General features: G+C 40.9%; 2 protein-coding genes across 4 annotated transcripts; one reads left to right on the top strand and one right to left on the bottom strand.

Moving 5' to 3' along the window:
* Positions 1-133: 133 nt before the first annotated feature.
* capns1b (calpain, small subunit 1 b) lies at positions 134-8,688 on the bottom strand. Of its 2 annotated transcripts, none has more exons than XM_069173176.1 (12): positions 8,605-8,688; positions 7,440-7,572; positions 6,682-6,740; positions 6,481-6,517; positions 5,662-5,754; positions 4,061-4,118; positions 3,767-3,831; positions 3,112-3,180; positions 1,755-1,833; positions 1,474-1,590; positions 869-927; positions 134-444 (listed from the first exon to the last, which is right to left on the bottom strand). In XM_069173176.1, the coding sequence occupies exons 3-12, from the start codon at positions 6,726-6,728 to the stop codon at positions 418-420; spliced, it is 651 nt and encodes a 216-aa protein (XP_069029277.1). In that variant the 5' UTR covers positions 6,729-6,740; positions 7,440-7,572; positions 8,605-8,688; the 3' UTR covers positions 134-417. The 2 variants fall into 2 exon arrangements, with proteins under 2 accessions (XP_069029277.1, XP_069029278.1); XM_069173177.1 differs by lacking the exon at positions 8,605-8,688 and adding an exon at positions 8,539-8,553.
* Positions 8,683-23,046, top strand: LOC138212685 (transmembrane protein 87A). 2 transcript variants are annotated; one of them, XM_069173175.1, is made up of 21 exons: positions 8,683-8,820; positions 9,488-9,560; positions 9,660-9,757; positions 10,210-10,329; positions 10,443-10,499; positions 11,478-11,540; positions 12,139-12,204; positions 12,355-12,499; positions 12,820-12,881; positions 13,399-13,582; positions 13,671-13,770; positions 14,473-14,566; positions 15,957-16,027; positions 16,530-16,636; positions 16,737-16,795; positions 17,283-17,386; positions 17,475-17,548; positions 18,087-18,148; positions 18,914-18,966; positions 19,049-19,079; positions 21,161-23,046. In XM_069173175.1, the coding sequence occupies exons 1-21, from the start codon at positions 8,683-8,685 to the stop codon at positions 21,200-21,202; spliced, it is 1,803 nt and encodes a 600-aa protein (XP_069029276.1). In that variant the 3' UTR covers positions 21,203-23,046. The 2 variants fall into 2 exon arrangements, with proteins under 2 accessions (XP_069029276.1, XP_069029274.1); XM_069173173.1 differs by lacking the exon at positions 15,957-16,027 and adding an exon at positions 14,676-14,755.
* The last annotated feature ends 102 nt before the right edge of the window (positions 23,047-23,148 follow it).

Below are 23,148 nucleotides of genomic sequence, written 5' to 3'. Positions count from 1 at the left end.
TAGAAGTTTCTCCCGATCGCTGGAGAGAAGCTCTTTTCTTGCACATACGTCACAAATATCACGATGATTTTTCTGAACTGGTTTGGAAAAAAAAAATAGAAGAAACTCCCCCACAAACTGGACTCAACAACACTTTAATGTCAGTTCTGTTACTTTATTATTTCAAACATTCGTTCAGAGTAATTATTTTTTCGTAACACAGGAAGACGCTGCAGCGCCGCTGCAGCAGCTCGTTTTGGTCCCAGATTGTTTTGTTTTTTATTTTTGCCCTTGATTTTTAAGCTCTATGCTGGCATCTTGGTCCCGTTACCATGGAGATGGCGAGGTTTTCAAACACGAATTGCACATCCGTAAGCGCGCACACACACACACGAGTGTAATGAGAAGAGGGTGTGGTCGGCTTTTCCCTCCGTCGCTTCACGAGTACATCGTCAGCTGAAGCCACTGATGGAAGAGACAGAAAGGAGAGTTTCAATTTGAAAATAATCCAAAGCATCATCCAGATGAAAAAAAAAAGATCTGAATATGTTAAAAAAAAAAAAAAAAGCAGCGTTGAGGCTGTTTTTTTTTTTTTGCCCTGAGCATCGCCTGTCAGGCTGCACACAAGCTGCTCCTCTCTTCCCTGTGGAGTTTATCAAAAGCTGTATGCAAATAAACATTAAGGCTAAAGAGTCGTTCTCCGACAACGTTTATTTGAGGAAAAATATATATTTTTTTATTTCCAGCTAAAATAGGCTACAATTTAACATTCGTCAAAAATAAGATGAAAAATGTTTCTGTGTTATCAGGAAATTAATTTTAAATTGGATTAAAACAGTTTAAACAGTTTTATCTCATACATTATAAAGTACAGTTTTTAATGTTTTACCTCCTTGATGTTCAGGTCGATGGAGCCGCTGTTGTCCTTATCCAGAGTCTTAAACGCTCCTGCAGAACACACACACACACACACACACACACACACACACACACACACACACACACACAGAGACAGAGACATACACACACACACACACACACACACACACACACACACACACACACACACACACACGCACACACGCACACACGCACACACGCACACAGAGACACACACACACACACACACACACAGCATTACTCATGCATCATTTATGCCCGACGAGTCGATCCCATCTCATTAATGTTTAAACACGTTTATAAGGAGCAGAGGTCATTGATTTAATAATATTAACTTGATCTTGCATAATAAACATTTTGTATATTTCGTTACAAATCAAATTAATATTAATTTAGAAGTGAACTGCCAAAGAAGGAGTGATAAATATACGTGCTGTACTATTTGTCAAAACAAAGGAAAAATCAATTTAAACGGACATTTAATAGTAAAAATCTGACTTTGAGGAAGATGAGGAGGAAGAGGAGGAGGAGGAGGAAGAAGAAAGTGAAGATGATGAGGAGGAGGAGAAGGAAGAGGAGGAAGAGGAGACTCACTGCACATGGCGTCCAGTCGCACCAGGCAGCCAATGAAATTGTCAAAGTCCATGTTGCCGCGCTCATCGCTATAGCGACGGATAATCAGCTTGAAGAGCTGGTCATTCAGAGGGAAACCTGCACACACACACACACACACACACACACACACACACACACACACACACACACACACACACACACACAATTAGTTTGAAATGAATCAGGAGTTTGCTCATTGTTTTTACACACACACACACACACACACACACACACACACACACACACACACACACACACACCTGCACACTTGAAGGCCCTTGGCAGCTCGTCAGCGCAGATCACACCTGAACCATCGGCATCCTGAGATAAATACACGCCCTGGAAACAACACAACAAACAAATAAACATGTAGTGAATAAAACCCAGAAAGAAAGAAAGAAAGAAAGAAAGAAAGAAAGAAAGAAAGAAAGAAAGATAGAAAGAAGTAGAAGAAGAAGAAGAAGAAGAAGCAGAAGAAGAAGAAGAAGCAGAAGAAGAAGAAGCAGAAGAAGAAGCAGAAGCAGAAGAAGAAGAAGCAGAAGAAGAAGAAGCAGAAGAAGAAGAAGAAGAAGAAGAAGAAGCAGAAGAAGAAGAAGCAGAAGAAGAAGCAGAAGCAGAAGAAGAAGAAGCAGAAGAAGAAGCAGAAGAAGAAGAAGCAGAAGAAGAAGCAGAAGAAGAAGCAGAAGAAGAAGAAGCAGAAGAAGAAGCAGAAGAAGAAGCAGAAGCAGAAGAAGAAGCAGAAGAAGAAGCAGAAGAAGAAGCAGAAGCAGAAGAAGAAGCAGAAGAAGCAGAAGAAGAAGCAGAAGCAGAAGAAGCAGAAGAAGAAGCAGAAGAAGAAGAAGCAGAAGAAGCAGAAGAAGAAGCAGAAGAAGCAGAAGAAGAAGCAGAAGAAGATGAAGCAGAAGAAGAAGCAGAAGAAGAAGAAGAAGAAGCAGAAGAAGAAGCAGAAGAAGAAGCAGAAGCAGAAGAAGAAGAAGCAGAAGAAGAAGCAGAAGCAGAAGAAGCAGAAGAAGAAGCAGAAGAAGAAGCAGAAGAAGAAGCAGAAGAAGCAGAAGAAGCAGAAGAAGAAGCAGAAGAAGAAGAAGAAGAAGCAGAAGAAGCAGAAGCAGAAGAAGCAGAAGCAGAAGAAGCAGAAGAAGAAGAAGCAGAAGAAGAAGAAGAAGCAGAAGAAGAAGAAGCAGAAGAAGAAGAAGAAGCAGAAGAAGAAGCAGAAGAAGAAGCAGAAGAAGCAGAAGAAGAAGCAGAAGAAGCAGAAGAAGAAGCAGAAGAAGATGAAGCAGAAGAAGAAGCAGAAGAAGAAGAAGAAGCAGAAGAAGAAGCAGAAGAAGAAGAAGAAGAAGCAGAAGAAGCAGAAGAAGAAGCAGAAGCAGAAGAAGAAGAAGCAGAAGAAGAAGCAGAAGCAGAAGAAGAAGCAGAAGAAGAAGAAGAAGAAGCAGAAGAAGAAGCAGAAGAAGAAGCAGAAGCAGAAGAAGAAGAAGAAGAAGCAGAAGAAGCAGAAGAAGAAGAAGCAGAAGAAGAAGAAGAAGCAGAAGAAGAAGAAGCAGAAGAAGAAGAAGCAGAAGAAGAAGAAGAAGCAGAAGAAGAAGAAGCAGAAGAAGAAGCAGTGTGTGAACTGACCTGCCATCTCTTGATGTTGTTCCAGAGGTACTTGAACTCATGGAAGCCCAGTTTCCCTGTGCTGTCACTCTGAAGGCAGCCGTGGTCAAAGGTCAAACTCCACCATGACTACTACAGGTTCTGGTTCTGGTTCTGGTACCGCTCAGGACCGACTATTTAAGCAGCATTACAGGAGAGGGGGCGTGGCCAGATCGCCGTCGCACCAATAATGACGTTAAAACACCCTCGAGCGTGACATCCTCCAACAAGTTAACTAAAATAAAACACGTAATCTAAAGGTGTTCATATTGTGGGGCGGTTGCGATCTCCGTTTCCACGGCAACACACGGAACTACGGCTAACAACTGGAGAACAACCAGACTTGGACGTAACGTACTTACTCCTCCAGGAAGTAGTCGGACCCTCCGCAACCACCCGAGCAGTTAATAGACCTACAACACCTAGAAACTACATCATATTACATATTATATGAAATTCTATTCTAATCAAATACTCCCATCGAGGAGGCGGAGTGATATTTCTGGTGATGATGTCATGCCGATTTGAGCTCCAAATGTTCAGTGGACCAATCAGATCGCTGGGTCGGAGCTGCCTGTTGTATCATCGGCCAGCAGAACTCCTGCTGTGCTGGTTTCCTGTTTCAGTGGAAGGATACGTCCATGACGGCGACCATGCTCCTGCAGGACTCGATGCTGAAACCGTCGGTCCTCAGTTTTCCATCTGAGGCGAAAGAGCGACGACATGTTTTATAGATTTTATAGGTTTTATAGATTTTATAGGTTTTATAGGTTTTATAGGTTTTATAGATTTTATAGGTTTTATAGATTTTATAGATTTTATAGGTTTTATAGATTTTATAGGTTTTAACGACACGCAAACGTGAACGACTTCGAATAACACAGTTTAAAAGTTATCAGTCTGAGGATGTGGAGAAGTTCAGCGGACTCACGCTTCGCTATGATCTTGTTCAGGATGTTCATCAGCTCGGTGGGACTCACCTCCATGTCCTGTTAACACACACACACACACACACACACACACACACACACACACACATCAGAAGGGGTGTTTGATTTCTCCACAGAGGAAACCCCCAAACTAAGTGAGTCACGTCTGATCTGACTGACTCAGACCAGTCAAGCTGTTTCCGTTTCATTTTTCTCAGATATTTCTTTTCCAGCTTCTGACTCACCACTGAAAGAATTTATTTTATTATTTTTATTATTAAATCACGAACGCCATCCAGACGCTCAGATTTGATCACGTGTTGCTTTCTCCGAACGTGTTCCTGGATCATGTTTACATCTGGTTTCTTCCTTTAAATTAAACTCCTCTTTGACGACTCTCCTGCGGTGAGGGAGTCGCGGTTTACGCCCTTTAAACGGTAAACAGGAAGCTTCCAGAAAACAACAAGCAGGGCAGCAGGCTCCGCCTCCACCGGACGCCTGACCCCGCCCACCCCCGCAGCACCTTCATCACCATCTTCATCGTAGCCCTCATTAAGTGTTGTTGAGCCAGAAGGAGAAGAGGCTGAGTTCTGGTCTGATGGGTGGACACACCCCTCAGATGAGTCACACAAAACCACACACACACACACACACACACACACACACACACACACACACACACACTGCTTTCTCTGCATTCCTGCCATTGTCTGGCAGGGTGTGTGTGTGTGTGTGTGTGTGTGTGTGTGTGTGTGTGTGTGTGTGTGTGTGTGTAAAACACACCCTAGAGCCAACTGCAGTTTCCACATGTTTGTCAGAGGACACGATAAATGGCTTCGCTGTTTGTCTTGACGCGCTGCGTCTGATCTGATGTTAAAGAACAATCTGTCCCAGAGAAGCCCAAAGAAACCAGCTGACTTCTACTTCCTGCTCCGGAGGTTTCTCCGTTACCGGCGGTTACCAGCTGTATTTACAGCTGTGGAAATGAAAAGGGTTCGAGTTGTAAACATTTTTCCTTCTTTGGCTTCGGATTTCCGAGGAGGCCACAGAACCTGCCGGGTGGGTTGAAGCCAGACAAAAGGCAAGCGAGAGGACAGGTGGCTGGACGGAAGAGGGCGGAGTCAGGAGGGCGGAGTCAGGAGGGAAGAGGGCGGAGTCAGGAGGGCAGAGGGCGGAGTCAGGAGGGCAGACAGGTGTGGCAGGTGAGGAGGGGTCACGGTTACTAGTGGGAACGTCCCCGGTCCAGGAAAACAAGAAAGTCCGGTAACAGGGTGGAGACAGAAAATGTCTGCGTCCCAATTTAATAACACAAAAACTAAAGAATCCAAATACAGTTTAACCATCAGATCGGTCAGATCCACCCCTGGCTCCTCCCCCCAGCTCGTCCAAATATGGTCACTTCCTGCTCCGGAATCTGAGTTCGAGGCGGTAGTAACGTACACAACTTAATGTATTTAACTTAGTGGGCCGACAGGTGTATTACAGGCTGATCTTGTGAAATGCTGATGTTGTGAAATGAGCCCTCCCCCCCCACCACCACCACATCACCCCCCCCCACCCTCTCCCCACACACACACAGGAGGATGAAACAAGATGGACTCACATCTCCAGCCAGCTGCTTAAAAACCCTCCGAAACTGCTTCTCCTCATCGTTCTCGTGTGATTCGGAGAAGTTCAAAGGCCTGCGAGGAGGAGGCTGCACACACACACACACACACACACACACACACACACACACACACACACACACCACACACACACACACACACACACAGAGAGAGTCTGTTAGCTCACACACATTCCTTGTGTGTTTGTTTGCTTATGAAATCTTCCACTGGTGTTGATTCAATCACAGTTTGTAAGTTTGCATGTGAAGCTGTTTGCAGCGAGGACACAGAAACAGAAGATTTAATGTATTTATTATTAGTATTATTTATAATAAACAAATATATAAAAAAAAAAAAAAAGCAAACTTAAACATGCAGGTTTATAATTCAGGATTTAAATGTGCTTTTAATGAATGTTACTGGGGTCATAAATTACTGTAATTCTCAATTCATCAAAACATTATTTTAAATACATATTAATCATTTTTTTCTGCAAATTTTGTTTTTTTTAACAGTCAATTGTTCACAAATCTTCTGACTGCTGACTAATCGAGTCATTTTCCAACCATCAGTTTTAAATTTCTCCAGTTTATCGGCTGTAATTTAGTTTAGTTAAACTGTGCATTTTCAAAATAAAACGTTCAGGGGTTAATAAGCAAAAGAACAAACGCAGCATGTAAACAGACGGTCTGCGGTGCAGTTCGTGAAATATATCCGTTTGAGAAGAGCTGATGAATAATTCAGACAACATGAGTGAGAGGAAGATGCTGCTTCATCAAATTTTACTCTGAAAGTTTCCCCCATGTTGTACTTACAGGGTCTGAAGGAACGAACTGAGCAGGGTCGATGTTGCTGTTGGAGATATAAACAAAACAAAACAGGGGACTGGTTAGCTTAGCTTAGCACAAATACTGGAAGCAAAGGGAAACTGCTAGCCTAGCTTAGCACAAATACTGGAAGCAGTGGGAAACTGTTAGCCTAGCGCTGTGACAAAATGAAATATGTGTGCTTCTCACCTCACGATATTAATGAGGCCTCCGATTAAATTCTTTGCCAGAAACATCTTGCTGCGTGTCTGATGCAGAAAAAAGAGGATAAACAATAATTAAACATTTAACTTGTGAAGGAACAAGAAAAACAAGAGAAGCAGCTTCGTCAACATTTGGATCATTAAAAACAGGAAAAGATAATTATACAAATTGTAAAATCACAGCTGAAACAATTGGTTTACTCATAATTCATTTGGTTTACAGAAAACTATCTACAATTATTTTAATGATTAATTAGTCATTTTTCAAACAAAGATGTCACCGTTTATAAATTCCAGTTTCTAAACTGAGATTTTCCTGCTTTTCTCTGCGTCATTATGTTAATTTTAAAGGATATTTTCGCTACTTCCTGATATTATAATGAAAATAAGTCTCACATATAATCAGTCAATAAAATATAACTGTAAACTCTTGATTTAATCAGAGGTATTTAAAGTTGTTTCAATAAGATAGGAGCCGACTGACAACTTTTATTTTGAAAATTTTAAACTCGTAAACACATGCCTGAGTGTTTTTAGGAGAATTTCGAAACTTGAGTTTGTCACTTCACTTCAACTACTTTCAGTCAAATCAAACTCTGAGTTTAGGAAGAAGGTGACATTTTATTTTGTAAGTTTCCACAACATTCAAAAACCTTTCATGTAAATCTGCAGCATCAAGTTTCAGCGCAGAGCAGCTGGAAAAAAACCACGCAGGAAAAGAAGAAAGGTTTAGTTTGAACTTACTGGAGGTTCTTGTTCTGCTGAGGAGACCGAGAGGTGACACCGAGCCGGAGAGACGTGAAGGCGCCGCGGAGGAGGTGGAGGCGGACAGATATTCAGTCGGCGGGACGCTCCCACTTCAAGAGTCCAAGAAAACCTGCCGAGCAGAAGTTCCTTCACAATGCATCATCATCATCATCATCATCATCAACCCCACCCAACACACACACACGCGAACCCCCTCCCTCCCTTCCTCCCTCTCCCCCAGGTCCTAACGTCCTCCGCGTTATAAGCAAGGAAAATAGAATAAAAAGAAATAAACAGTCCGTGCTGCGTTCAGGGATCAACATTAAAAGTCCAAAACTTCGCTTTTGAAATTCTTTTTTGTTGTTGTTGTTGTTGCAATCTTCCGATCCGTATGGTGCATTTACGGTCTGTTTTGTTTAAACGTAATTTCTAGGAGTTAAGTCGTAGACGCAACTGATTATTATCAGTTAATCGTAATTAATTGTTTGGTTAATAAAACCTTAAAATGTGTTCAGTCTGACTAACAGCCAAAATCCCAGAGAGCTTCTATTTATTTTGTAAATATGGGGAGCAGCTATGTTTTGAAAGAGTTGAACATTTTTATAGTTTATTTCATCTTAAAAAACATGTAAGAAAGTGAAAAAAAAAGATATAATAATGATAAAAAGATTCAAACAACTATACTGTGAAGGCTTCACACTCATAATGAAAAACACAGAAAGGGACATGGACTCCCTCTTGTGGTCACAAGGGGGCACTGCAACAGAACATTGGGGATATGGGCAGTTATTTTTTTATCAGCATTATCAATATTATTATCATTATTATTTGACAAATATCACCAGTTTGAATTAAAAAAAATTCCATTAATGACGCATTTTTTTTTAAATCTGGAGATCACGTGACTGTTGCTATGCCTCCATGTGTGTTCACGGCCCTCCAGTGGTCACATTGATGAATTACAGTGACATCTGTCAATCTAAATGTGTAGGCATAATGCTATTGAAAGTCAAATCAGTTAGCCACTACGTCTTTGTGTCCCTCAGTGAGAACAATGCTCACATTCCTCGTAGTTTCAAAATTAAATCTAATTTACTTTGTAGTGAAATTTTAAATCCCCGACGGGACCTGAAGGCATCACCACTCTTCCGCGTGACGTTACCCGGAAGCAACTTGTTGTCAGTTGTCGCGGTGGCTGGCTCTCCAGCAGCTGTTTTCCTTTGCTTCCTGGTGGGCTCAAATGGCGCGCTCCGTGGGTCCGGGTCGTGCCGGTCCGGGACTCTGGTCCTCGGCGCTGCTCCTGCTGGTGCTGGCGGCCGTCAGCGGGCCGGTCCGGGCCGTGTCCGAACCCGGGAAATGGATCCAGAACATCGACAGCGTGAGTTTCCTGTTCGGGCAGCGGTGTCCGAGAGTCTCCGCAGCGGCTGTTTGGACGCTTTAAACGGGTCAGAGAGCGAAAATAAAGCCGCTAAAAGCAGGTTTGGGTTCCGGTTTTGGTCGCTGAGCACTTCTGCTGCTGCTGCGTCAGAAACCTGACGTCACAAAGACGGCGCCGTCGGATCAGCGTGTTCAGAACACGTGTCTGAGCTGTTAAATTGTAGTTTATCTTAACGGGAATAAATGACTAATTCCAGTATATATATGATAATAATGTAATTATATCTACAACTTCATACTTGAAACACGTGACTCGATATGACCTGTCGGTGCTATTAAAGGTCCAGTCTGTTGGATTTTAGGGAACGTATTGGCAGAAATGTTTGTTCACTGCATAAGTTCCTCCAAGTTAAAAGTCCGATGACGCACTTAAACACCAATTTCATAAAATTAATTAATTTGCAAAAAATAGATTTTATGAAATGTAAAGGATATTGTTCAGTAGTGACGTATCGGTACCAGTGTAGTAAATATGAACTCGTTTTTAGGTCACATGACTGTTTCGCAAGTGACTTTTTTATTTTGAAAGGTTTCCAAAGGTCCGATTTAATCATCGCTCAGTTTCTTTTTGTGGTTTCATGGTTATTGAATGACTGTTTGTTTTTCAGGAAACTCTGAAGAAGCAGAACCTTTTCTACTTCGCTAAAACTCTGTTCAAAGACAGCATCATCCATCTGAAACGTAAGCGGAGAAGATCACAAGTTCATTTTCATCTTTTGTCTCCAGCAGATTGTTACTTTAAATGTGATTTTTATTTTTTTGATTTGTTTTTGCGTTCAGTGGTGCAGGAGGATTGTAACGCGTCGTCTCCCGTCCAGCTGAGCGTCTCTTGGTATTTGAGGAATTCGCACTGCCGAGACGAAGTCTCCAGAATGGACGTAAGACGCTCCCGTTTCCTATTTACGGCTTTTGGTCTCATTTTTCTTTCCGTATAGATTTTTTTTTTTTGGTGGTCCTGTGAATCTGTATTTACACATATTAATTGTTTTGATCTCGTTTTCAAAATACGGCATATCACAATATCTTTGGAGAAAAACGAGCAGTTTGACGACTCCATTTGGAGCTTGAAGAAATTGTGACGGAGCAAAATGATTACTTGATTAATTTAAACCAAAATCTGCTGATAACTGATGGACACATTTTATTCACTTTGGATTTGATGAGAGAAGTTGAATGGGAGTCTATGGAGCCGGAGGCTTTTTGGAGCCGACCTCTAGTGGCACTCGCTGGTATTGCAGTCTGATTCTTTTTAAATGACCACCTCTGGGTCCACCATGTTTACATGATCTCATCTGTTGCTGTCTGTTGTTGTTTGTTTGTTTGTCTCCAGCCGACGGTGGTTGAAGGTTACTTCAGGTCGACGAAGGTCGTGCCCGGTGGAGGAAGTGGGTTCTACGCTTTCCACCAGTATCCTGCCATCACCTGCCAGAGACACATGAACCCCGACACTGTGAGAGACACACACACACACACACACACACACACACACACACACACACACACACACACACACCGTGTGTGGTGATTGTATATTAACGTGGGTGCGTTTGTTTTGTGTCTCAGTTCGGCCTGGATAACTTTACGATGAAGGTGCGGCTGACGGAGCCGCCTCAGGAGCAGGTGAGAGACATTTCCTGTTTCTTTGTTAACACAAAAGTCATTCATACACATTTAAACGCAACATACGTTGACCGAATTAAAATATACAGCAGCGCTTACCCTTTCTGATGATATCCGTCGTTTCTCTGTACGACGAAGCTTTTTTTTGAGTCTATCCAGTTTTGGAATCACAGCTGACTTCTGAAGCGTGTCCAACATACAGCCGACGTTACATCCCACTTTGTATGAAGATATAAAATAACAACGTATTAGTGTGACTACATACAGCTGAGTTATCAGCACATATCATGAGTCCCTGTTTGGGCCACCCAGAGTCATTCATGACATTTATTTTCCGTCAGGCACATATTTTTTTTTCTAAATTGCTGAGTAATACAATGTCCCACAAATATGGTTTAGATATTTCCAGATTCTAGACAATCTCCTCTAAAACAATTATGAAAAGATATCTACCGACAGTATTTTATAGTGAGAAACATATTAAAAACAATTTCATAATAAAAATAGTTTGTCCTTGATAAAAAGGCTAATTAATACAATCTCTAAATATTATCAAATTAAAGGATGAAAGATTGAGATAGCCTCGACTGTCCTTAAAGAAATAAGATATAGCATGAATGGTTAGCCGCAACAGTGACCGAGATATGAGCTTAAAAGTGAAGGAAGTGAAACTCCCCTGAAAATAGGCTGAAGGGCTCAAAGGCTCGTACGATCCGAGTTACCTGAACATGCAACTAGAAGTCCAGTTTTACTTGTGTTCAGAGGTGAAATCATTCCCACGTGAGACGATAACCCTCGTCACAGCTTCACGCATTCTGGTTTGTCTGGTGTCGAAGAATCCTGCTGCTTAGTTTCCACTTTGAACATCACACCGAAGCGTTTCTCGATAAACTGATGAACCTTCACGACATGTAAAACTACTTTAAACAAACTATTCATAACTGTTAAACATTTTAAATCTGCTGATTGTTTTTCCAGTCAGTCACACTGAAGACTTCCGGGGGGAGGAGGAGGAGGGACATGGTGGCTCCTCAACCAAAGGTGTGCATCCAATTTTTTATTTTTCTCTCTTACAAACCAAAAGTCTCAGGACTTATTTCAATATTGATCTTAGTCCTCAGTTTATTGGAAGAAAAGAAGTTCTGGACCAAAAGAGAAAAATCTTCATGGCAAAAAAAAAAAAATTAGATAAATTATATCAGTAGGATCTTTTTCAGGCACTTTGTTTGTTTTTAATTTATTTGTTTGTTTGTGAGCAGGATGACTTAATAGACTGATTTTCATTCAACTTGAATTATTTTGTACTTTTAATATCAGATAGAAACTTTGGTGAACTTTTTACTTATGGTTTCATCTTGATTTCTTTTTTTTTTACCTCAATAAGTTTCGGTCATAACAAGTTAAATGTATTTATTTGTGTATATTTATTTTATATATTTTCTTTTGCCAAATAAGTAAAAATAACCCCATGTGATGGACGAGTGTCTGACCGGAAACGTTCCACACCAACGCTTTTATCTTCAATTATTGTAAAGATGACATTGAAGAACTTTGAAACTCATATGTTTAGTCCATTGTGTGGTAATTTTTTCATTTATTTTCTATAACTTTGAGTGTGTTTGTCATCTGTGTGTCTCAGCCTGCTGCAGCAGAGAAGAAAGACGCTTCAGCAGAAGCACCAAAATCTGCCGTCGCTCCTAAAAAGGTCTGTCAGATTTAACCTGCCCAGTGTGACCAGGAGGTTTCTGGTTTGAATCCCAGGATGTGTAGACCCCCCCCCCCCCCCATTACAGAACTAAACTAAACAACAATACAAGTTACTTTTACACTGAAGCTCTTCTGTCTTGTTGCTCAGGCGGCTGCTTACCCTCACTTCGATGCGGTGGCCAAGAGCTGGGAGGACGGACCCTACATGTTCATCCTCAACGTCACGGAGATCAAAGACAAGAGCCGAGCCTCCGACGCCGCCGCCAACCCCCTGACACCCTGGAGCATGCAGCGTCAGTAACATAAACACTTCTTTGACCACAGCTGTTAACCATCGTTACATTCTGCCACCCTACCGGTCCTGGGTTCATATCCCGGACGAGCCCCCAAATTATCCCACGACCACCGAGGTGTAACATAATCCAAAAAAAAGCCGAACTCTGGTTGTAGCCAAAACAGAATGATGTTTATTTCCAACTAAAAATAGTAATAAACATCATATTGATCTGCCACAAAGAAACAAAATGCTGCTGAACCGATCAAAATGAATAAAAAAAATTAAAAAAAAATAAATCCTGATTCCGATTCTCATAGTGTCTGTTTGTGTTTACAGTTCAGATCAGCATGAAGGGTCCTCATGACTACATATCCGCCTCCGAATGGCCTCTGATGATGGTGAGAGTACACACACACACACACAAACACAAAAAAAAATTATACTTAAAAAACAAAAATCATGCAGGTGTTCGCCCGTCTGGTGTTAATATGTATTTTTGTTTCAGTCGTAATGAAGAAAAATATTTTTAATACGGAACTTTTTTAGCATCTTTGTAAAAGACTCGGCAGCTGGATGTGAAAGCTGTTTTGGACACTGATTCCTGCTGAAGATACAAACACTTAAAATGTGTATTTTAAATTTTGAAAAGCTTTTTCAAACTGCTGGTACTGTAGTTTGTTTTATCGAGTTTTACACAAACAGAGAAACGACGAGATAAACTAAGAATGTCATCGGACTTAAATTATAAAAAGTAAACGCAAATAAGAGAAGTTGATGCTTTTTGAATGAAAGCCTATGGTGTCTTTTTGGAGCGAACCCCCTAGTGGGCGCTGATGGTATTTCACTTTAAGGGCACTTCCACATTGGCCCTTATTTTTCAGTGTGTCTGACAAACCGTTGTTCCTCCGTTTCCAGTTCTACATGGTGATGTGCATCGTGTATGTGCTGCTGGCCGTGCTGTGGTTGGGGCTGTCGGCGTGTTACTGGAGGGACCTGCTCCGGATCCAGTTCTGGATCGGAGGCGTCATCTTCCTGGGCATGTTGGAGAAGGCCGTTTACTACGCCGAGTTCCAGAGCATCCGATATGAGGGCCTGTCCGGTAGGTGACGAGGTTCCGGCGGAGGTGCCGACGACGGTTCAAGGCAACGGTTTAAAACACTAACGACGTGTAATGTGTCTTCCTGCAGTCCAGGGGGCGGTGGTGTTCGCCGAGGTGCTCTCTGCGGTGAAGAGGACTCTGGCCCGGGTGTTGGTGATCATCGCCAGTCTGGGATACGGCATCGTCAAGTGAGTCTTTCCATCTCACAGCATTTTTGGGTTCTTTTTCTTTTTTTTTTTTTTTTTAAATCCACTCCTAAAATTTACTTATTAATTAATAATTAACAGAATAATTCATAACAACCAAAACAAATCTTGAATATTTTCTGCAACATGTGCAATAATTTATGGGACATTTGTGCAATTTATATTAATTTTATATGCAGCATTTGACAGGATTCCTCCTGTATTTACAATGCAATGTGCAATGACAATAAAGGTGTTCTATTCTATTTTATTCTATTCTATTTTATTCTATTCTATTCTATTTTATTCTATTCTATTATACATTGCAGAAACTGTGTATCTAACAAAGTAAAATCAGATCATTTGACCTCCATTGAAGTAAATTTCACTAATGAGCATCTGTTACTTGAGTTACTTTCAACCAGATACATGAAACACTTCACGGCCGTGGAAAACTAATTTTAATCAGCGTTCATCAGAAAATATGACATTAATTATCTTGTTATAAAACTTATGTACGAGTTTCTGTCTTTAAATTTGTGATATGTTATTATGTTGATGGACGGTGACTGTTTTTTTTCTTTTCTCTAATGTTGGTCGAAGCTTTGTTGCAGTGTTAATTTAAGATAATTTTTCTGGTCCTCTTTCGATGACATATTTCACCGTGTCCCTGCCGTCATCGATCCTCCCGTCTGTCTCCGTCAGGCCTCGACTCGGCGCTCTGCTCCATCGGGTGGTCGGCGTCGGTCTCATCTACCTGATGTTCTCCATCATCGAGGGAATCCTGCGAGTCAACGCTGTGAGTCCCACAAACACTGCAGCACTGTGTGTGTGTGTGTGTGTGTGTGTGTGTGTGTGTGTGTGTGTGTGTGTGTGTGTGTGTGTGTCTAACCTCTCTCTGTCTTCAGGATCGAGGAGACAACAGGAGCAGTAGAGTTTTGTGTGACATAGTGCTGGCCTTCACTGACTCCTGTGTTGTCTGGTGGATATCCTTTAATGTGTAAACACACCATAAACTGTTTCTAAAAGAGTTCGTAGCTTCAGGTCTGTAAAATGGTTCTGATCCAGAAGTGTCTTCAGCTGCAATACCAGCGAGTGCCACTAGAGGTCGGCTCCAAAAAGCCTCCGGCTCCATAGACTCCCATTCAACTTCTCTCATCAAATCCAAAGTGAATAAAATGTGTCCATCAGTTATCTCGGTGTTGTTAGCTAAAGTCACTCCTTCTTATTAGTTTTCTGGAGGTCCATCTGAAAATAATCCCTCATTCATTAGAAAAGAAGATTCAAGAAGACCTGTTTTTGGGGGCGTGTCTGTTTGATTGACAGGCCTGTGGTGCAGTCAGGTTACAGCTATCGGTGGGCGGGACGTAGCATTGTCAGGTTCCCGATCAGATCGGTCAGATCCACCACTGGCTCCTCCCCCAACTCGTCCAAATATGGTCACTTCCTGCTCCAAACTGCTCTGAACTAACAAAGATGGTGACGGACAGAATCTGAACTGGAGGATTCATAACGTTCACAAACCAACGATGACATCACTGATGGTTGATGACATCACTGATGGTTGATGGTTAAAACACACACATGTAAAACACAGGATGTATTTCCTCTGATTACAAGGAAGTTTTATGATTCAGGAGAAAAACTAGCTAATCAGCCAGTGAAAAAATTATAGTGATGACTTTTATTTTTGTGATAAAACATATGAACAATGAACACTTTCAGCTGTAAAGAAATATATCATCATGTTTTTTTTAATGACCGATTTGAGTTGAGAATGAACCTCCACACCAGAAGAAGTAAAAAGCTTTATTTGTAGCAGGCAGCTGTTGTTGTACTTGCAGCCACCAGGGGGCGATAATAACACACAGTCCTCCTCCATCAGGCTCTGTACTAACAGATCAGATGGTTTTCTGAGTGATGTGTTAAGCTCCGCCCACCTGCTGTACCTGCCGCTCGTTGACCTGAGTGAGGAGCGCCCTGTCAGCTTTTCTGTTCCTCCTCTCATCCCTCTTCTTCCCTGTTGTCTCCCTCTGTTTGGCCTCTCCACCCTTCCTCATCCTCATCTTCATCTTGTGTCGTACAATCGGTTGCCCTCATTCCTTCCTCATCCTTCCTCCTCCTCTTCCTGTTCCTCTTCTTCCTCCTCCTCCTCCTCCTCCTCCTCCCTTCCTTCTCTTTCTCTGTAGGCTGAAGATGATGTAGTTCTCCTGGCTGCTATTCCCCTGGCTGTGCTCGACTGCACCCTCTGTTGGTGGATATCCGCCACTGCACCTCAGTCCCTCAAAGTTTCTTTGAATTTTTAATCTCTTTTTTTCTGATTTCCTGCCTTGCTTGTGATTTGTGTTCAGTAGAAAAGTTGTTGAACGGAGTGATACGTGAACGGCGTTACGCTGCTTTCGTAGTCGTAGCCGGGAATGACGTCACAACCGGAGTGTCGAGGGCGCTCCAGTCTTCGAAAAGCTTAAGTTAGCCAATAAATGTGTGAAATGAGACGCAAATAAGACATCAGTTACCTCAGCTTTTATATTCGTTGATGCTCACAGCGGCCATCTGGGATTTATAAGTAATTTTTTTCTAATTCACGCAATTTTACCCCAAAAATAGAACTCAACTTAAAACCCAAACTTAAAATTTTTTTTAAAAAAAAAATCCATCGCAATATCAAACGTTTCGGATCTCAAAACACCCCCACCCCTCCCCCACCCTCCTACCGAGCTCCATCCAGCTGCTCCAGATGTTCCTTGACCGTGTCGCCACATCTTCGTGAGTCTGGCTCAGACGATGAAGCTGCTGCGTCTCCGGAGGAACGTGGTGAAGCTTTCCCTCTACCGACACTTCACCAACACGCTCATCTTCGCCGTCATAGGTACGAAAACTTCCTCCTCCGTGTGCTCGCCGTCTGCCGCGAGAAAACATCACGTGTTTTAAAGCTTTCTGACGCGTTCTGTTGTCGGGTTTTTTTTCAGCGTCGGTCATCTTCATCGTTTGGACCACCAAGACCTTCAGGATGTCCAAATGTCACTCGGTAAGTACCAAACCAAACTCTTCTGTTATTCCTTTGTTTTATTGATGCATTTCTTTTGTTTCAACATTTTATTTGATAGATTTTGTTCACTGGCTAAATTTACATGTTTTTTTTTCTTCAAATGCAGTGAAATATTGTTTTTACTTTAGAAACTGGAATTACTGCCTGAAATATTTTTTTCATTTTCCTCCAGACGTAATTTCGATGCTCCTGCTGTTATATATTATAAGAAAAAGCATGAATCGTGTTGTATATAAACTTTATATTCTTGTTTTATGTTGTAGTTTTATTCATTTTCTTCATTCAGTTCTATTAAAAGTATTTTGTCTTTGTTTGTTTTGGATATTTCAGCATTAATACACAGTTCAGTTCTGTGACTTCGAACTAAATATGTTCTCTGATTTCGTCTCTAAATCCCTAAAAAATAAAAGTTGTGATTATGTGTGTGTGTGTGTGTGTGTGTGTGTGTGTGTGTGTGTGTGTTTAGGACTGGAGGGACCTGTGGATAGACGACGCCTTCTGGCGCTTCTTGTTCTCCATCATCCTGTTGGTCATCATGTTCCTATGGCGACCGTCGGCCAATAACCAGAGGTAGGAGATGGTGATGTGAGGGAGGGGGCGGGGTTAATAATCTCTAATTAACCGAGTAAGTAAATCGGGTTTCTGTGTTGTGCGACAGATACGCCTTCAGCCCTCTGGTGGACGAGGAGAGTGAGGAAGAGGAGAAGGAGCCCATGATGAACGAGGCTTTCGGTCAGGAAACCTTCATCACTTCCTCTTTTTAACTTCCTTCCTCTATTTCCATCGAAAACCTTCCGTCCTTCCACTTCATATTTATGTTTATCGTACGTTAACGTGATGGTGTGAACGTCCCAACATCAAACTCACTTCGTCTGACCGTTGATTATTGATCAGTGGTTGAACTTCACTCTGCCGGCGGTGTGCAGCTGTGGCAGGCTGAGGATCTGCTAGCTTCACCTGCAGAGTTTCACTGCACCTCATCTTTTATTTTGAAGGAGTCTGATCAGTTTAATAATAACACACACCTGATGACGAAGAGACGTTTATCGGCACCGAACATCGGAACATATAAATACAAATTACATTTCCTGTTTGACTTTTAAGGTCAAATAAATATCAACTTAAATATTACAAACAAAGCCTGTTGCTGAAATGTGACAGAATTAATCAAACAACGTGATGAAATCAGAGTTTTCTAATGAATGATTTGAACAGTTGCGGTCAGCTGAATCATTTCTGGTGCGTTTGTTTTTCACTGCTGTGTCTCCAGAGGGGATGAAGATGAGAGGCACGAAGAACGAGATCAACGGCTCGGCCAAGGCCAACAAAGTGGTGAGTGACAGACGTCGAGAGTGAATTAATTCATTAATCAGACTTTATTTATAGAGATCTTTTCATATAAAAGCAAAGCTGCATGAAAACAATAACCTCCGCATCCACACCAACACACACACCCTCAATATAGATGGACAGATGCAGGTTTAAAGGTTAAAGAAAGTAATATCATAAAATAATATATCAATAAATACACAAGTAAATGAATAGAATTCAGTTAAAAGTTAAATGACTAAAATAGAAAATAGGAATTTTCAAATTGTAAAAACAGACTAAGATGTACAAACAAATAGCCAAATACAATAAATAAAATTTAGTTAAAAGTTGAATAAATTACAAAAATTTTGATAAAAAGATCTACCAGGAAATGAACCTGACTAAAATATATGAATAAAAAGTTAGTAAGTATATAAGTAATTAGGTAAGTTTGTAAATAACTAAGTAAATATGGAATTAAGTAAATAAGTAACTAAGTATATAGGTGAGTAAGTAAATATCTAATTAATTAACGAGTAAATAAGTAAGTTAATATGTAAATATGTAATTAAGTAAATAAGTGTTATTAAAAACATAAGTGAGTGAATAAGGAATTAAGTAAATAAGTCAATAATTACGCAAGTAAATAAATGAGTGAAATTCAATGGAAAGCCAGAATAAAAAGGTCAGTCTTGATTTAGTTTTGATTAAAAGTACAGCAGACCAGAGATGAACATGTTCTCCACTTCCTGTTCCAGATGTGTGACGTCATCCTTTGTTTTTCAGGACGAGGACCTGAAGTGGGTGGAGGAGAACATCCCGTCGTCGATGGCCGACGTGTAAGTCATCAGCCTCTGATTATTCTCATGAATAAATAGGAAACAGCGGTGATGCTGACGGTGTTGTGCTTCATCCTCGCAGCGCCCTGCCGCCCCTGCTGGACTCTGACGAGGTACGTCAACCTGGTTTTACTCCCTTTGTTCCTTTAGATGTCGTCTGAGAGTCTCCGTCGTTAAAAACAAAAAATACAAGCTTATATAATAATAATAATAACAATAATAATAAACTTTATTTGTCGAGCATCTTTCATACAAGAAATGCAGCTTAAAGTGCTTCCAAAATGAATGCACTGCATCTCATAAAAACTGATATAAAAGAACGTAAACATGTTAAAATGTGATTTTACGTGTGCAGATGAACACGCTCGTACGTAGACGGACGGACGTGATTAATTTATGCTCATTGTTAAATGTTGAGGCAGATATTAATCTCCTTTTTTAAAAAAAAAAAAAAAAAAACTACAAGAAAAACAACCTGCTCAGCTCCTGAAATAAAACCACCTCAAAAAAATGAAATGAATGCAAAAGCATGGGAATAATATTTAAGTTTATTATGAAAGTTTACAGCAATTAATAAGGCACACGCACACACTTATCACATCTGAAGTTCTGATTCTGAGCAGCAGGTGGAGGCAAAGCACCAGCAGAGATGCTGTGTTGCCACGGTTACGCCACACCGTTGTTTACCCTCCTCTCTGTTGTCATGGTGAGCCGTGTGGACGGTTCATGTTTGTGTTTTGCTGTTAACGATTCCTACAAAAAAACAAAACAAAAAAAATACACAAACCCGTTGTGACTATTTATTCTGATTAAAAATCTTCCGGAGACGAATCAGAAATCTTTTTTTTTTTTTTTTTTTTTTCCATCTCGTCCGTGCGTCTGTTAGTTCGGACCGTTTTCCCCCCAAATTATTTACTCTTTCATCTCCTGACAGCCGTTTGAAGTCACTCCGCAATCAACAAAGTGCCTCTTGTATAAAAAAAAATATATTCCTCACGTAAGCCGCTGTATGAACACTGAGAGATATTAAAGTCCATAGGAAGTATTATGGGATGCCCTGTGCATTGTGAGGACCGGAGTGAAGGAAGCCTTGTATAGATAATAATAATAATAAACTAGAAGTGCAGCTGTGAATCTGCCCGATTAGAAGTCGTTTCTTTTCCTCCCTCCTGTTATGCAACGTATTCTTCTGATCTTAACCTGCCTGATATCACAAATGATGTAATTCATCGTGATTAAGGAGGGAATTAACCCCCCTTCCTCCCCCGCCCTGATCTACTGATGTAGAGTCGCCTTTTTCTTTTTTTTTTTTTATTCTGGATGAAGGCGGCTGCAACAAACCGCTGCAGGAGCAAAAAAAAAAAAAAAGGATTTACTTTTAATCATGAAGGAGGTAATTAAGAGGAAATCTGCGCTTTCCTTCATCATCCTCCATCAGTTCTTCGTTAGTTCTCTTTAGGTTAAATTTTTTTTTTTTAAAAAAGGTTCGTTATTTCTGCCGGAAACGGTGAATTAACTCACCGTCCCTCATAAACCCGACAAATTGGCTTCTGCTGATCTCTGCTGTCACTCCGTCGGAAACAAAAAGGAATCATATTAACGATGTCTGAGGGATGAAGGTCGGAAAATAAACATAAAGATAGAGAGCAGAGGGAAAGAAGAACAAATAAACTACTGCGGGGACGTCTCCGGGTTTTTATTATTATATATGAAAGGACACTCTAAAAAACTACAGAAAAAAATAAGGCTCTTATATCTTGTTAGAGGAGAAAATCTTTTTAATCTGGCTTTCTAGTTAAGTTTATCATCCTGATTTTAAATTATAATTATTGTTTTTTTAACCTGGTGTTTTTCTTTATTTTTTAAAATTTTCTTTATTGATTCTTACACCGTAGTTTTATTGTTTATTTAACCTACATTTTTACAATATTTTTTTTTTTATCTTATTGTTCCTTTTGTTTGCTTGTTGATTTGCTGTATAAATAATGGATATAATGCTTCGGTCTAAAACAGAGAGGCCCGTACAGAAGTTCATTAAAATGTAATACCACTGAGGTCCACTAGGGGCTGCCTCCAACAAACCTCCGTCTCCAGTAGACTTGGAAAAAGCTAAATCAGACGAGATCAGTAATTACAAGATTTTAAAAAATGAACCTCGTATCGGTGTTTTGTTTTTTTTCTTTCTCTGCTGCAGGAAACCCTGACGACCAAATTTGAGATGTCCAAGATGGAGTGAAGCAAGAACGGACAAACGGCGGGAACATGAAAGAGGAGGAGTGTTTGAGAAGTCCAGAAAAACAGAAGGAGAAAGTAATGAAGAGGAACATCTTTTCTGGAGAAGATGGAGGGAAGACGGATGAACGAGGGAACGCAGAGTGTCGGTTTGATTTCATCCCTGAATTTATGAGCTTTGTAAGCCTTGATTGTACAGACACTGGGAGGAGAATCGACCACACAGATCCTTCTTATTTTTACTGCTTGTTTGTATTTATACCTCTCTCTCTATATATATATTTATATATATATACACACATATATACATATATATATATATATATGAATATATATATTTTGATAGATTAGATCTTAAATGTTGACGTTCTTGGCTTCGTTTTGTTTCGAGATGATTTTTTTTTCCATCATCGTCGCAGAAGCTCCGCCCCCTTCGATGACGTTGAGGTTTTTGGTTTTTAAGGTCAAGTTGTAAAACCCCAAAAAGTTGTGAATTAGAAAAAAGAAGAAAAAAAAATAAAAAGTTTTGGTTTCTATATTTTTCTCGTGCAGTTTGAACCATTGAAAACGGTTAGCGTAGTTTCTGACCACCTGTTGCGATGTTGAGTCGGCCGTTAGCCTCGCAGCCGAGATATTTTAACTCTAGTTTTGCACAGCGGGAGGAAGCGTTTACGTGTTATTCATCTATAATATTTTGTAGCGTCCCCAACCTTTTTTTTTTAATTATTATTTTTTCCTCCAAGGTCGGAGATATACTCACTTTAAACAATATGCAATATAGACGTGACCTATAGGGGGCAGTATGGAGATGTCGGGAATCAGGCACCCGCAAAAGAATACACGGAAACAAAGTCCGATACCGTTTTGTCCGTGCGTGGCGGGAAATCCCCAAAATATGATTTTAGTCCCCCGATAAGTTCAGTCAGTAGTAGCGACCCCCCCTCCGCCTCTGGTGCGCCCTCTGGTGGAGTCCTCCGGTAGCACGGCGAGTAAAGAGGCGACGTACGTGAGCGATAACTCGCGGTTCAAACTCAGCTGTGGACTCAACTCGAACCGACGGAGCGTCTCCGTCTGGGTCTGATGTCCAGCTTTCACCGTCCTCTTCTTGTCTGCTTGTTCACGCATAAACACGCGTGTGTGTGTGTGTGTGTGTGTGTGTGTGTGTGTGTGTGTGTGTGTGTGTGTGTGTGTGTGTGTGTGTCCCAGCCTGTTAAGTGTTGACAGTGACTTGTCTGAACGGCCCAAACTCTCCATACATCATCCAGTTGAGCTCCCGGCTGTCGGCTCGCCTTCTTATCAGCAGCATCAGATAAAATGTTAAGCTTATTTATTTATTTTTTTTTGCTTGGTTTGTGGCTGAAATTATGGCTGTCACGATAACGTTCGGTTATTTTTTTAAATCTGATCCTAATCTGAGGTCTTTAATACGGAGTATCTGCTGCAGGCCGAGTCCGAATCGGCGTTTCTGTTTTCTTATATAATGCGTCTGAGAGTCGACCGCCAGCTCGACTGGGAAAGTAAATCCAGTTTGGACGAGACGAGAAGCTCTTACGGTTTCATTTTGAATCTAACGGTGCAGAAGCCGTTACAAATGAAAAGTGAGTACAGAAAACAATATAAAATCCACATTGAAAACGTATTACTCTGAAATATCTGCAGCAGCGAGCACAGAGGGTTTTTTGTTTTTTTGGGGTTTGTTGGACTGTTAAATCAATTTGAAAGACTCGTTGGATTTTGTAGTTTTGCAGAGAAAATTTTGTCTCTTCTTCACTTTCTGTAAAATACTGTTGCTGTTTAATTTGTAAATGAATCACAAGTTAATTAATAAAAACGGAGAGGAAACGATGAGCTTTGAGTTTTATGGTCTGAGGTCCTTTCAGTGAGATCGGTGGTTGAAGACTTGAATCCGATGAATTCCTCTCCACGAAGTGTCGCACGTTTCATCGTCTG

This window comes from Embiotoca jacksoni, unplaced genomic scaffold (genome assembly GCF_022577435.1).
Source record: "Embiotoca jacksoni isolate LCO1_2020_lvr unplaced genomic scaffold, fEmbJac1.0.p SCAF_58, whole genome shotgun sequence".
Taxonomy (NCBI): Eukaryota; Metazoa; Chordata; class Actinopteri; family Embiotocidae; genus Embiotoca; species Embiotoca jacksoni.
Note: the sequence above shows the minus strand (reverse complement) of the source record. Positions and strands in the feature narration are given on the sequence as shown.

Bases quoted from the DNA above. Each gene is read 5' to 3' on its own strand.
- capns1b (XM_069173176.1), bottom strand. From the start codon at position 6,728: ATGTTTCTGGCAAAGAATTTAATCGGAGGCCTCATTAATATCGTGAG. The intron at 6,518-6,681 runs GTGAGAAGCACA...TATCTCCAACAG, and splicing joins GGCCTCATTAATATCGTGAG to CAACATCGACCCTGCTCAGT. The intron at 4,119-5,661 runs GTGAGTCCATCT...GTGTGTTAACAG, and splicing joins TTAAGCAGCTGGCTGGAGAT to GACATGGAGGTGAGTCCCAC.
- LOC138212685 (XM_069173173.1), top strand. From the start codon at position 8,683: ATGGCGCGCTCCGTGGGTCCGGGTCGTGCCGGTCCGGGACTCTGGTCC. The intron at 9,758-10,209 runs GTAAGACGCTCC...GTTTGTCTCCAG, and splicing joins ACGAAGTCTCCAGAATGGAC to CCGACGGTGGTTGAAGGTTA. The intron at 12,205-12,354 runs GTCTGTCAGATT...CTTGTTGCTCAG, and splicing joins CTGCCGTCGCTCCTAAAAAG to GCGGCTGCTTACCCTCACTT.